This window comes from Osmerus mordax, chromosome 24 (genome assembly GCF_038355195.1).
Source record: "Osmerus mordax isolate fOsmMor3 chromosome 24, fOsmMor3.pri, whole genome shotgun sequence".
Taxonomy (NCBI): Eukaryota; Metazoa; Chordata; class Actinopteri; order Osmeriformes; family Osmeridae; genus Osmerus; species Osmerus mordax.
Genome location: NC_090073.1, coordinates 9,021,325 through 9,033,819, shown reverse-complemented (window position 1 = coordinate 9,033,819; position 12,495 = coordinate 9,021,325). Strand labels below are relative to the sequence as shown.

The window sequence follows — 12,495 nt, the reverse complement described above, 5'->3', positions numbered from 1 at the left end:
TCCCTATTTCAGGTTGAAAGCTCCAGGCTCCAGCTTGGTGCTGCCGCTGCGTCCGAAGCAGCTGGCCGCCATGCTCATGCTGCGCTGGGCGGGTCCCTGCCCGTGGCTCCTCTCAGGCCGCTCCCGCTCCACACGCTCCGTGTCCGACTGGCTCTGCGTGCGCTCCGGCCGCCCGTGAGCCGCGCCCGTGGGCGAGGTTGGGGCTGGCTGGGCGGAGATGGTGCGCAGCAGGTGGTTCCGCTTGCGCAGGTAGTCGCTGTTGGTGCCCAGGCCGAAGCTGCCTTTCCGCAGGACCATGCGGGCGCTGCTGGTCTTGGCGGGCCGGGAGCGGTGGGTGTACTCCAGCTGAGACAGGTGGGTGGCGTAGCCCTCCGTGATGAACTGTGGAGGCAGATGGAGACACAGGGACTGCATTTCAAATGACCCATTCATTTGAATCAAGTGTGTTGGAGCAGGGAAACATCTAGAACATGCCGGACCAGTGGGCCCTGAGGACCAGGGTTGAAGACTACTGCATTAACAGACAACTCTCATTCTGACTAGATGATGGGAGTGTTCTGGGTTTATTTGAAACCCAAGCTGAATCTGAACCAAGCTTTCTAGTCGTGGAACGACTAGAAAGAGCCACAGGGCCACTGGAGGACCAAGATCAGAACACAGAACGTGAACAGTACCTGGCACTGATGTTGCATCTTCTTGGACGGCCGGCCAACGATGTAGATCTGTGAGGAAGTGAGACCGATGGCCGTGTAGACGGAGATGTCTTTAGTCGAACCGTAGCCTGCGATGATCTTCATGTGCGCCTGTGGAAACGTCAAATGTCAGATTGAGAGAACTCACTGCTTCCTGGTTCTGTTATCGATTACTTTTGCCTGGCCTAACTTTGTCACGCCTCCATCCCTTCTTTGCACCATCCCCTCACGCCCTCATCTACTCTCCACTCTGACTATCTTCTAACTTTGATTAACACAAGCGCATAAGTAATCCAATTTCTTCCACAACTCCCCCCTCCTTACCCCCATCCCCCTACCCCCCCCTACCCTGACCTCTGTGAGGGACTTGAGAAAGTTAGCCTTGTGGCGGAGGGGGTCGTGGACCAGGCCGTCGCAGAAGGACACGATGCCGTGGGGGAAGTTGTGCTGAGAGAGCCAGGCCACCACCCGCTGCTTCTGCATGTCTGGACGGCCCGTCACGTAGATGATGAGGTAGCCCAGGTCCTGCCAGTGTCTGAGGAGAGGAGATACCAGGAGAGGAGAGGCCAGGAGAGACCAGGAGAAACCAGGAGAGGAGAGACCAGGAGAGACCAGGAGGAGAGACCAGGAGAGACCAGGGTAGACCAGGAGAGGAGAGACCAGGAGAGACCAGGGTAGACCAGGAGAGGAGAGACCAGGAGAGACCAGGATAGACCAGGAGAAACCAGGAGAGGAGAGACCATGAGAGACCAGGAGAGGAGAGACCAGGAGAGGAGAGACCAGGAGAGACCAGAACCAGGAGAGACCAGAAGAGGAGAGACCAGGAGAGACCAGGAGAGGAAACAAGGGGAAAAAAACAAATAAAATCACGGTTGGCACATATTTTATTTACTTTTATATCCAATCCCAAGTGGCAGTGGAGAGGCTGTTAGACGAGAGCTGTTACCTGACCACGTCCACGGCTCCTGCGCGCACCTTGGGGTCACTCCCCATGATCGAGACACTGGCAGCGAACGAGCCGTCGATGCTGAACACCACAAACTCTGTTCCGTTGGGAAGCACCGTCAGGTAGCTGTCTGCAAATGTGTGGTCCCCTCTGAGAGAGACAGACAGGGAAAGGACATGGAGACAGACAGACGAAGAGAAGAATGGAGAAAGTCAGAGAGAGAAAGCGAGTGAAGCCTCACTGAAGCATCAGAAAGCGGTATTTGACAGGTCCACGAAAATAATTCATGAAGTCAAGACTCCCTCGTCCATAAACTCACAAAAAAAAGAAAAAAAATCTAAAGTACAAGTTGTTTTTCCAAACTCCAACCCACCATAGGGGTTCGTAACAAACCAAAACAGTAAGCATGGAGGGGGGTGTTCTCTCTGTTAACCGTGTTTCCACTCGAGGTGTTCTTACCTGACCACCATTTTCACAGGGTAGACTCCGATTCCCAGCTTCCTTCCCTCTGGGAGGATGAAGGACACCCGGCCGCTGCTATTGGTCAGCTCCGTGTCGAAGAAGACCCAGTCTCCGGACGGAGGCTGAGTCATGATGTGGAGATCCACCTTCAAACAGCAGGAGCAGACAGACACTCAACCAAGTCTCACAAAAAGCCCTCCGTACTAGACCTTGATAGCCACAGAATAACACTGAGCTATCGGTGTAATTATTTACATTTACTCATTTAGCAGACGCTCTTATCCAGAGCGACTTACAGTAAGTACAGGGAAATTCCCCCGAGGCAAGTAGGGTGAATTGCCTTTTGCCCAAGGACACAACGTCATATTGCACAGCCAGTAATTGAACCGGCAACCTTCTGATTACTAGCCAGATTCCCTAACCACTCAGCCACCTGACTCCCTGATGACTTTAATATACAAGGCGTGTTGGGATTGAATCTGGAGGGGAGAGGGCTTGGTGCACCCACCTTCTCCCCAGTCAGGGTGACCATGTCGAGGGGTCCGTACATAAAGCGTCCTGTCAACACCTGCTGGTTGCCCTCTGTGAACACTGCATCACTCATGCGGTGGTTGGCTGTCACGTTCTGTCAGAAACACATGCCAGGGAAGACAAGGGTTAGCCGACGGGGCGCTGGAGAGGCCCTCGGGTGTTCAGGCGCCAGTCGCGACTCAGCAGGACAAACCCTGATCTTGACGTGGGTCCTCTTGCGGAGCCACTTCTCCCTGGGTTTGGACGGGGTGAACTCTGACACCTCCTTGCCATCCAGCTCCAGGATGCTGGAGTTATCGTGTCTCATCACCTGCAGGGCAGACACACGATGAAGCTAATTCGGTGAGGTGTGTGGCAGAGTCGCCGGGAAGGCTCTACGTTAAAATCCCTCTCGGTTAAAACCCCTACCCACTTTTTATTACGAAAATGTAATTTAACGGCCACATTTGAAATTGATTTTTTGTATATATAAACCTGTGTATATATATATATGGCTTGTTTTGGGCGGGAGGGGGTGTGCTGACCTGTCGCAGCAGGAAGGAGACCACGTCAGTGGACTCCCAGTAGGAGGCATGGAACAGGTGAGGCAGCGCCACGGTGGGGAACGCCGTCAGCGCGTCGGGGCAGTAGAGGGCAAAGTCCATCCTTTTTGTGCCCCACCAGCGGGCTGCGACTGCATCGGGGGGTAGAGGCGCATGGGTGAGGATGGGGGAGGAGGGAGGGGGAGGGGGGGAGGGAGGACTCCTCCGGGTCACTCCCATGAAGGGGGTCAAACATGTTTAAACGTGGAGCCAGAGTTTCCAGACATGACACTGAATCAACAGCCATATAATCCACAGCAGATCCTTTAGCTAGGAAGGAGGAAAGAATCAAGTATAAATAGAGAGGCAATATTAATGTTAATGTAAAAATCAAGATGTGGAAAAAAATCAAGATCAAGTGTTAGTTGCGACAAAAAAAGCATGATTGTGTTAGTAAGAAAAATAACTAAAGGTGGATTTTGTAGTTCTTTTACACAAAAGAAAATATTTTATACCCCAGTGCTTCAGTCACAATAGTCCTGTCTTCTACAAGAACTTACTGAACTCTCACTCTTATACTGTGTCTATGTTTCTAAAAATACTTCCTAACAGCTGTGATGAGACGACTCACTAAACCGGCTAAGATGGGTCTTTGTTCGTTGGTTTTCTCTGGTGGGTGTTGAGAGGTGCACAGCTGAACGGTTACTACCCTGTTATCAAGCCTCTCACAGACTACAAAGCAACAATTATTCCTGGAAGAACAAGATTCTTAGTTCAGAAAAAAATAGACAACAAAAAGGCAGAGAAACTTCCGGAAGACCAGAAGCTTAAGACGGGAGTGGCAATTATGTTCTTTGTTTAGAAGAAGCGGAAGGAAGCGATGGCCTGAAGACAAGTTCTGCTCGAGTCCCGTCAAGAAGAAGTACCTTCGTCCACTTCGGTCTGGGAGTCCAGAGAGATCAGGTCACACATGGCGTTCTCCAGCCCTGCAGAGAGGCACGGCTCGTCTGTGCCCCACGGGCTCAGACGTCCGTTAGTCTCGGAGCCAGCGTCCAGGTCTGGGTCGGGCTGCTGCTTGCGCCTGGTGCCAGGCTCCCGAGGGCCCGGGGGCGGGGCCGGGCCGGCGTTCCTGCGGGACTTGGGTGGACTTCTCAGGAAGAACTTATTTTGTGAGGACAGGGCCAGCTGGGACAAAAGGCTGACCTTTTTTGACTGGTTAGTTTGGCACGTTTGTGCTACGGGAAACAAAGAGAAACACAACAAAGAAAAAAGAAAGTGAACGTGATGAATGAATGGATGAATGATGGATGGTGATGACGTAAGCCACGTCGAACTGCTTTTCCTTCTTCCACTACACGGACGGTTCGATTATAGCAGCTGGTTTAATAATGACCTGAAAATACAATCCTGAAAGAAATATGAGCATTCTGCAGGTGCTCACATAATCACCAGGTGAACCTGAAAAAGAGCGACAGATCTATGCCTCAATGTGTCAGTGAGAATGTACGTGTTGATCGTGAGATATCGCAGTCATATCCTAACGACTTACAGTATGTGTTCGGTAAAATGAGCTGACACAAGAACAGATTCAGTAGCATGGTTTAGTGGTTGTGTGCCGTGCGGAGTGTTGCGTTCCTGGAGGTGCGTCTGAACTGGGGAAGAGGGTGAGAGTGGGACACTCAACATCCAACACTTGGGCGTCTGGCAGACAGTGCGACAGGGAGTGGACGATGCAGGAATGACTCAGCAGAACAGGGGCTCTTCACATGCACGGCAAACACATCGGATAAATGCAGCACTCTTCCTGCAATTACCCGGAGGTAGAGAGAGCGAGGCTCAAGCTGGAGGTGGTGTGAGGGACTTCTCCCTCTGTGGCGTTTAAACGGAAAAAGTCTCGTGTCTCTCTTCCTATGGGAGTGAGTTATAACGGTCTGGGCAGGCCTGGGACCTTTAATCAAGTCAGACAGAGCTAGTGGATTGCCTATCCACTTGAGTTTTTGGCTACCGTGCAGGCTGAGTGCAGAGTGAGAGAAGAGAGGGCGAGGAGGAGACAGGAGGATAGAGAGAGATAAGAGAGCACCAGCTGACAGAGGGAGAGAGAGAGAGAGAGAGAGGAGGAGAGAGAGAGGAGGAGAGAGAGAAGAGGAAGCGAAAAGAGAGATAAGAGAAAAAGAACGATAATGAGAGAGAGAGAGAGAGAGAGAGAGAGAGAGAGAGAGAGAGAGAGAGAGAGAGAGAGAGAGAGAGAGAGAGAGAGAGAGAGAGAGAGAGAAGAGGAAGCGAGAAGAGAGATAAGAGAAAAAGAAAGAGAATGAGAGAGAGAGAGAGAGAGAGAGAGAGAGAGAGAGAGAGAGAGAGAGAGAGAGGGAGAGAGAGAGAGAGGGAGAGAGAGAGAGAGAGAGAGAGAACTGTGTGTGTGTGTGAGTGCACGTGTGCGGGCGTGAGAGAGAGGGAGGAGAGAATCGGTGGTAACAGGAACACTTACTGTTGGCTATGTTGGTGGCAGTGTAACTGTCTGCCATTCCTGAGGCCTGGCTGGCAATGCTGGCCTCACTGGCCCTCCGCAGACCCCGAGACTGGGGCCCCGTTATGGGGGAGGAGGGGTACGAACTGTCCATGAAGACACCACCATGAGACTGAACAACATCCGCTAGTGAGTTGAAACAAGGAGATCTCATTAGACAAGGACAAGGGGGGGAGAGGGGAGGAGGGGGAGAGGAAGGAGGCCGAGAAATGTGACGCCAGGCCGGATTTGGACGTGAGACCGGGGGCGATGGCCACGGTCACATTTCTGGGAGGGACAGTGATGGGGTCACGCGACGGTCGGATGAGTACAACAGATGATGACAAGCTCTCTAACATTCACTCACACTCACAGTTTTAGCGGTTTCACAGGTGGCTCGTGTCAATGGAAATTGTGTGAGTCAAGTTAGAACAAACTTAGCTGAAAATAGAAGGTATATTCATATTCAAAACACCTTTTCAGGGGCATCCCCCAAAAGAGGAAATAACACAAGGACGTACAATCGCAATTCTAAGGGACTGGATTCCTTGTCTGCAAACACAACACATCACACACAACACACACATCACACACCACACAGTCTCTACAGCTTCCACTATGACTGTGCCAATAGAAGAATTAGTCTTGACAGACATGGACAAAACTGTGGACCCCGCTCTTACAGTGGAGCTATAGAGAGACAGCAGTGCCACACCACAAACACAGAAGCACATCTCTTCCTGCGCTTGCGAAGGGCAAGAATCATCTGTGGCAGCGCTGTAACTAACCCCCTTCAGTTCTCCTCCAGGTCAACATCCTCTTTAGCGTTTAACACAGCAGTCGTTCCGGCCGTGTAAATAGCCGTCGTTGGCATTTTTGTAATAGCACACCGATATGAAATATTGATCAAAGACACCAATAGACCATGTGACACATAACCGGCCGTTTGATTCCTCTCGGTCGACAGGCTACGACAGGAGATCTAGGAGGAGTTGGGTTCATGTGGGGGGGGGGGGGGCAGCGGGGTGACCTGGAGAGGCCTGAGGTGTGACCCCTAATCCTAGGGACCGAGGTGACCCCCGTCCAGGCCCCTCATTCTCACAGTGACCTCATGCGGCGACACTGGGAATGCTGTGACAGGGAGGGGGGAAGTGACATCACAAAACACCACAGGGAGGAAGAATGACGATGCAGGTACTGACACGCAGTGAGCGAGGAGAGGAGGAGGAGAATGAGCGGAGAGGAGAGGAGGTGTGAAGGTAAAGGGAGACTGTACACACACTCCAGGTTGGCTGGTGTGGGCTTGAGGGAGCTCTCCTGCCAGTTTAACACGGGCACGGGGATGCACGTCTCACTGATGGTCTCCTGGCAGCGCAGGAACAGGGGCGTCCCGCTGTCAGGCAGGAGCTGAGGGTTGCTCTGGACTGTCTCCACTACAGAGAGGGGTCAGGGGTCAGGGGGCGGGCGTGCAGATAAGGGGGGGCGGGAGGCCGAGGGAGAAAGAGAAAGCAGACAGGGAAGACAAGAGAGAGACAGGAAGGCAGAACCAGAACGTGAGACCAGGAGAGACGAGTGGTGGCTCTTACAGTCAGAGTTCAGCGATGAGGCGCCTGGATGCTGACGAGATTTATTCTTTTTTCAAATCACGTCTGAATACAGATTCACAAACCTAAATTAATCTATTAAACGTTCTTAATATTTAACGCTTTCTTGATTAGCTTCTCTGAATGGATATTCTGGACCACCTGGAGCGATCTCTATTTTAATTAAATTTATAACTTATTAACCTCATAAATATATTCCACACCCTGCAGCTTTTCAGGGTTATAAGGGGATTATTACCCATAAAAACTCTTATTTCTTTGTTTAAATTGACAAGCGATAACTGACTATTAGTGTCCAACAAGAGTTTGTATCCCCCAACCCCTTTTCCCCCACTGGGAAGCGCATTGTGTTTCCTCCTGGTATGAAATGCGCCTCTACAAATAAAGTTTGATTTGATTTGACTACTGAAGTTACAGTAAAGGATAATAATCAAATCCGAAAATCTTTCCAAACTTTTATACCTTTGAGGATGTTCAAAACACCAGGTTAGTCTCTAGTACTGCAAGGGCAAGTTAAAACAGATATCTTACAAGCCCCCAAAACAACACAAAGATCACTTCCCAAGCGACACTAAGCACAGTTGTAAAACTCCAGTGTATCAGACTTGCAGAACACAGGCAGCACATTCTCCTGCATAGCTAACGTGGTCAAAAGAGGACATTTAACTAATAACGTGCCGTATTAGTTAGCTTATATTGTCTGTGACACATAACACATAGCACCTAGAGGGATTGGCTGAACATGAGTTCCTGTATATGATATAGTGTGTGTGGGTGTCGTGTGTGTCATGTGTGTGTGTGTTGTGAAGCTTTTGTGTGTGTGTGTATTGTGAAGCTGTCGTGTGTTGTGTGTGTCGTGTGTGTCATGTGTGTGTGTGTTGTGAAGCTGTCACGTGTGTGTGTGTATGTGTGTGTGTGTTGTGAAGCTGTCGTGTGTTGTGTGTGTCGTGTGTGTCATGTGTGTGTGTGTTGTGAAGCTGTCACGTGTGTGTGTGTATGTGTGTGTGTGTTGTGAAGCTGTCGTGTGTTGTGTGTGTCGTGTGTGTCATGTGTGTGTGTGTTGTGAAGCTTTTGTGTGTGTGTGTGTGTGTGTGAGTGTTGTGAAGCTGTCACGTGTGTGTGTGTGTGTGTGTGTGTGTGTGTGTGTGTGTGTGTGTGTGTGTGTGTGTGTGTGTGTGTGTGGAGGGAGGGCTCACCCAGCAGGGCAGAGTGCCCGTCCCCCAGGGGAAAGCGCTGGTAGCGGGGCACGCTGAAGGGGGGCAGCAGGTGGAACTTCTTCTCCAGGAGGGGCTCCAGACGGGAGGCAGAGGGGTCGGCAGGGTGGAACAGGTTGTACACCTGCTGGCAGGCCGGCCTCAGCAGAGCCACTGGAGGGAGACACCACAGGGGGCCAGGTGGGGGTGGAGGGGAGGGTGGGGGCATTGTGGGTTGAAGGGAGGGGTGGGGGGGGTTGAGAGTGGTTAACAGAACCATCCCCTAAGTGAACCGCATCATATTGTAACCGTGACGACGCTTGTTCTGGCGTGGGGTTGGACGGGCGTGTGGGGCGCCTCACCGTCCAGAGAGGGGACGACGGTCTTCCTCAGCGCCAGCACCAGGCCCAGTGGGGAGCCGAACAGGAAGAAGTCGGCCACCTCGAAGTCGAACTTCCCCAGTGAGCTCCCATCCAACATGGTGCTGCTGCTGGACCTGCGAGACGTCGCGTCGCTCCGCAGCACGCTGGAGTGCAGGCTGAGGGGGCACACACACACACACCAGCCCATCACTACCCGGCAATATTTAATGGTGGGGCTTACAAAATCTTTTCTAAAGGTTTGAAAAAAGTTTGGGGATAAAACGTTTCTAAAAGTTTGAGAAATATTTTCTACAAAAAGCTTTAAAGTTTTCTTCATCCCCGGGACTACAGGACGTTGTTCGTTTCGAACCCTGCTCATGCACCCCCACCCCTCCCACCCTCCCACCCACCCCCACCACCACACACCTGGACAGGAAGGCCTGGTGCTGCTTGATGGTGTCCAGCTCGTAGGACGAGTCGCTCCTCTTGCGGGGAAGCGGCCTGCGGGGCTCGTCGGCGCCCCCGCAGCGCGGGATGTCGATGTTGCTGCGGCTCAGGTGCCGGCTGCCCTCCAGGGAGGGCGAGGTGGAGCCCAGCCCACTGCTGATCACGATGCCAGGGGACAGCAGGTCCTGGTCCTGCAGGCGCCGTGGAGGAGGGAGGAGGAGCGTTTGTTGTTTAGGGTGGGTGTGGAGGAGATGGTGGGGGTGAGGGGTGAACGGGGAAGGTGTAGGTGGGGGTGGGAGGGGGATAGGTGGGGGGTAGGTCAGGGTTACCTGCACGCTCACCAGGCTGCCCCTGCGGCTGCTGTTCTGGCTTTCACACACCGTCTGATTGCTGCTGCACAGAGCGTCAAAACCCAGGATTCCCCCCACACAGTCCCCGATCACACACACCTGGAGGGGGCAGGGAGAAAGGGGGCGAGGGGGTGATGGGGCAGGGAGACAGGGGGCAGGGGGTGATGGGGCAGGGAGACAGGGGGCAGGGGGTGATGGGGCAGGGAGACAGGGGGAAGGGGGTGATGGGGCAGGGAGACAGGCGCAAAAAAAAACATTGTTAGATCAATACAGCCACACACACAAGTGGGTTCAAATAATTTTAGACTCATTAAATTAAATAACTGGTCAATCAAAACACCCACACACAGACATTAAAATGAATACACACAGACATACTGTGTGTAAACACACACACATACATCATAATTGCATGAAATTAGTATGTGTCATTCTCGACCAGTAGATCAAATCATCCACTTCAGCCCTACGTGTTCCTGACTGATACGGCATCACAACGCTATCCAAGCACAGCCCCAGACCCCAGCCTCCCAGCCCCAGACCACAGCCTCCCAGCCCCCCCACCCATCCTCACCTGGCCGGTGAAGGAGGCCCCCTCCAGTGATCGCAGGAAGTCCGAGTACACCTGATTGGCTCGGAGGATGACGGTTGCCACGGCGTCCTGGTAGTGAGGGGAGGAGGTGGCGAGGAGGGGCAGGGCGGCCAGGGGGATGTGGTCCTGGCTGTTGGAGAGACAGCCCTCGTCGTAGCTGTAGGGGCTCAGGCTGCGCGCACACACACACACACACACACACAGAGAGGACTACATCATCAGCAAAGGTCGATGCTGGTTGGGGAAATTGTAGCGTGTTTGTTTGTGTAAAAGTATGTCTTTGTTTGTACATACAATGTGTGTGTATGCTTGTGCACATGCATGGGTGTCCGCACGTGTAGGTGTGTGTGTGTGTGAGGCCGTACTTGGACACCAGGGAGAAGGCGTCGGCGCAGATGGCAGGGCAGGGCACCAGGCGCACGGCCACGCGGCCCAGGGCTGCAGGGTAGTGCACGCGCATCACGGCGTGGAATGCAGCGCTCAGGGTGTTGACGTCGCACTGCTTGCTGCTCGGCTCCCCGACGCCCGTATCCAGGATGTTGCCCCCGTGCAGCACCAAGATCAGGACGTGGATTTTGGAGGGCTGAGAGCACTGCTGGGAGGAGCCATCCTAGAGAGGGAGGGAGGGAGGGAGGGAGGGAGGGAGGGAGGGAGGGAGGGAGGGAGGGAGGGAGGGAGGGAGGGAGGGAGGGAGGGAGGGAGGGAGGGAGGGAGGGAGGGAGGGAGGGAGGGAGGGAGGGAGGGAGGGAGGGAGGGAGGGAGGGAGGGGAGGGAGGGGAGGGAGGGAGGGAGGGAGGGAGGGAGGGAGGGAGGGAGGGAGGGAGGGAGGGAGGGAGGGAGAGAGAGAGGGAGGGAGTTAGGGGTGATGGACAGGGCAGAGCTCTGTTGAAACTAAAGCAGAATTAAACAATTTCTCCAAAGGGCCAAGGCTTTGAAGGGATCCTTAAACCAAGCTTCCTGACTGGGGGAACTGTCCTGAGACAGGCTGGCCTGTTTGGTGTGCTGGACCAGATGCTGCTGGACCAGGGAACACCTCAGGTGGATTCACCTGAGTGGAGACTCTCTACTTCCTCTGCCCACGGTCAACCTATTCTTGTGTCACATATGCTTTGTTTTAACATTTACATTTTACATGTATTCATTTAGCAGACGCTTTTATCCAAAGACGCTTTTAACACACAGGTTACATCAAGAACACAATTAAGGGACACACAAAACGAAAATCACTGCACATAAAACGTAAAAACTTGACAATTTTGGTGTAACCACAGCAACGCGTCGAGGATGACAGCCGCGGAGGAAAAAGGACGTCACAAATATTAATATTTAGCACTTTTACCCGGAGTATTCGATCTAAAACTTCACATATTCACAGAAGCACCGTACAGCTACAGACTAGGGGGGGGGGGGGGGGGGTACCAAACAAGATGTAAGGACTGGAGGAGGAGAGGAGAAGGGCTGGAGTAGGGGGCATAGGGGGCACGAGGTGGGGGGGGGCAGTTAGTACTAGGTCTGTTAGGAGGGGGGGGAGGGTCTCTGTGGAACTACGCTGGCCCACAATGCAATGGGCCAGGGATCTTACTTACTGACTGGTGCGTGGTTATGGTGATGGTGGGAATGGTAGAGCCCCTACGCATCTGAACACAAGAGGACAGAGAGGCCGAGGGGGGAGGTGAGGCTCCGCCCGTACCACCCGCCACACCCCACCAGGCGCAGGGCACACACACACGGTCAACACCAACCGCATGGAGCTACACAGGAATCGCTCCGCTGGGAATCCCCTTCGACCAGTCCTGTTGACTGTATCTAGTGTGTGTGTGTGTGTGTCAGGGGGTCATTTGATGGTTTAGTGTGAATGAGGTGACTTCTGCGATACTGTGTGTGTGTTGGGGGGGGGGGGGGGGTTGTGGTTTAGTGTGAGTTAGCTGACTATGATACCGTATTGCGATACTGAGTCTAGCTGGGACAGCTGTGCTGGTGTGTGTGTGTGTGTGTGTGTGTGTGTGTCTGAGTGTGTGTGTGTGAGAGTGTGTCTGAGTGTGTGTGAGGCAGGAGGGATCAGGGTTTCCTACCTCATCCAGTCGGTCCTCACTGGCACCTCTCTCGTAATCTCCCGTCACGTCTTTGTACAGCTCACCTGCAGGCAGCACACACAAAGGACAGTGTTAACTCCCCCCCCCACACACACACACACGCACACACTCAGTCGGTCAGTGTTAATCGTACCAGAGGCCTCATCTGCATCCGATGCCTCGATCTTGTCCATGAGGTCATTGGAATTCCATTTGGAAA

The 12,495-nt window shown here is 53.1% G+C and overlaps 1 protein-coding gene across 5 annotated transcripts; it reads right to left on the bottom strand.

Annotated features, from left to right (window-relative positions):
• On the bottom strand, positions 1–12,495 carry LOC136932575 (membrane-associated phosphatidylinositol transfer protein 2-like; the record flags this gene model as incomplete). Of its 5 annotated transcripts, XM_067227722.1 has the most annotated exon segments (19): positions 1–381; positions 675–803; positions 1,047–1,227; positions 1,639–1,788; positions 2,098–2,246; positions 2,609–2,725; positions 2,825–2,941; positions 3,156–3,304; positions 4,079–4,387; positions 5,638–5,802; positions 6,936–7,088; positions 8,456–8,626; positions 8,815–8,990; positions 9,241–9,452; positions 9,591–9,710; positions 10,186–10,375; positions 10,569–10,813; positions 12,276–12,340; positions 12,430–12,495. In XM_067227722.1, coding segments are annotated over 19 exon segments (3,242 nt in total), but the record flags the coding sequence as incomplete, so codon positions are not given.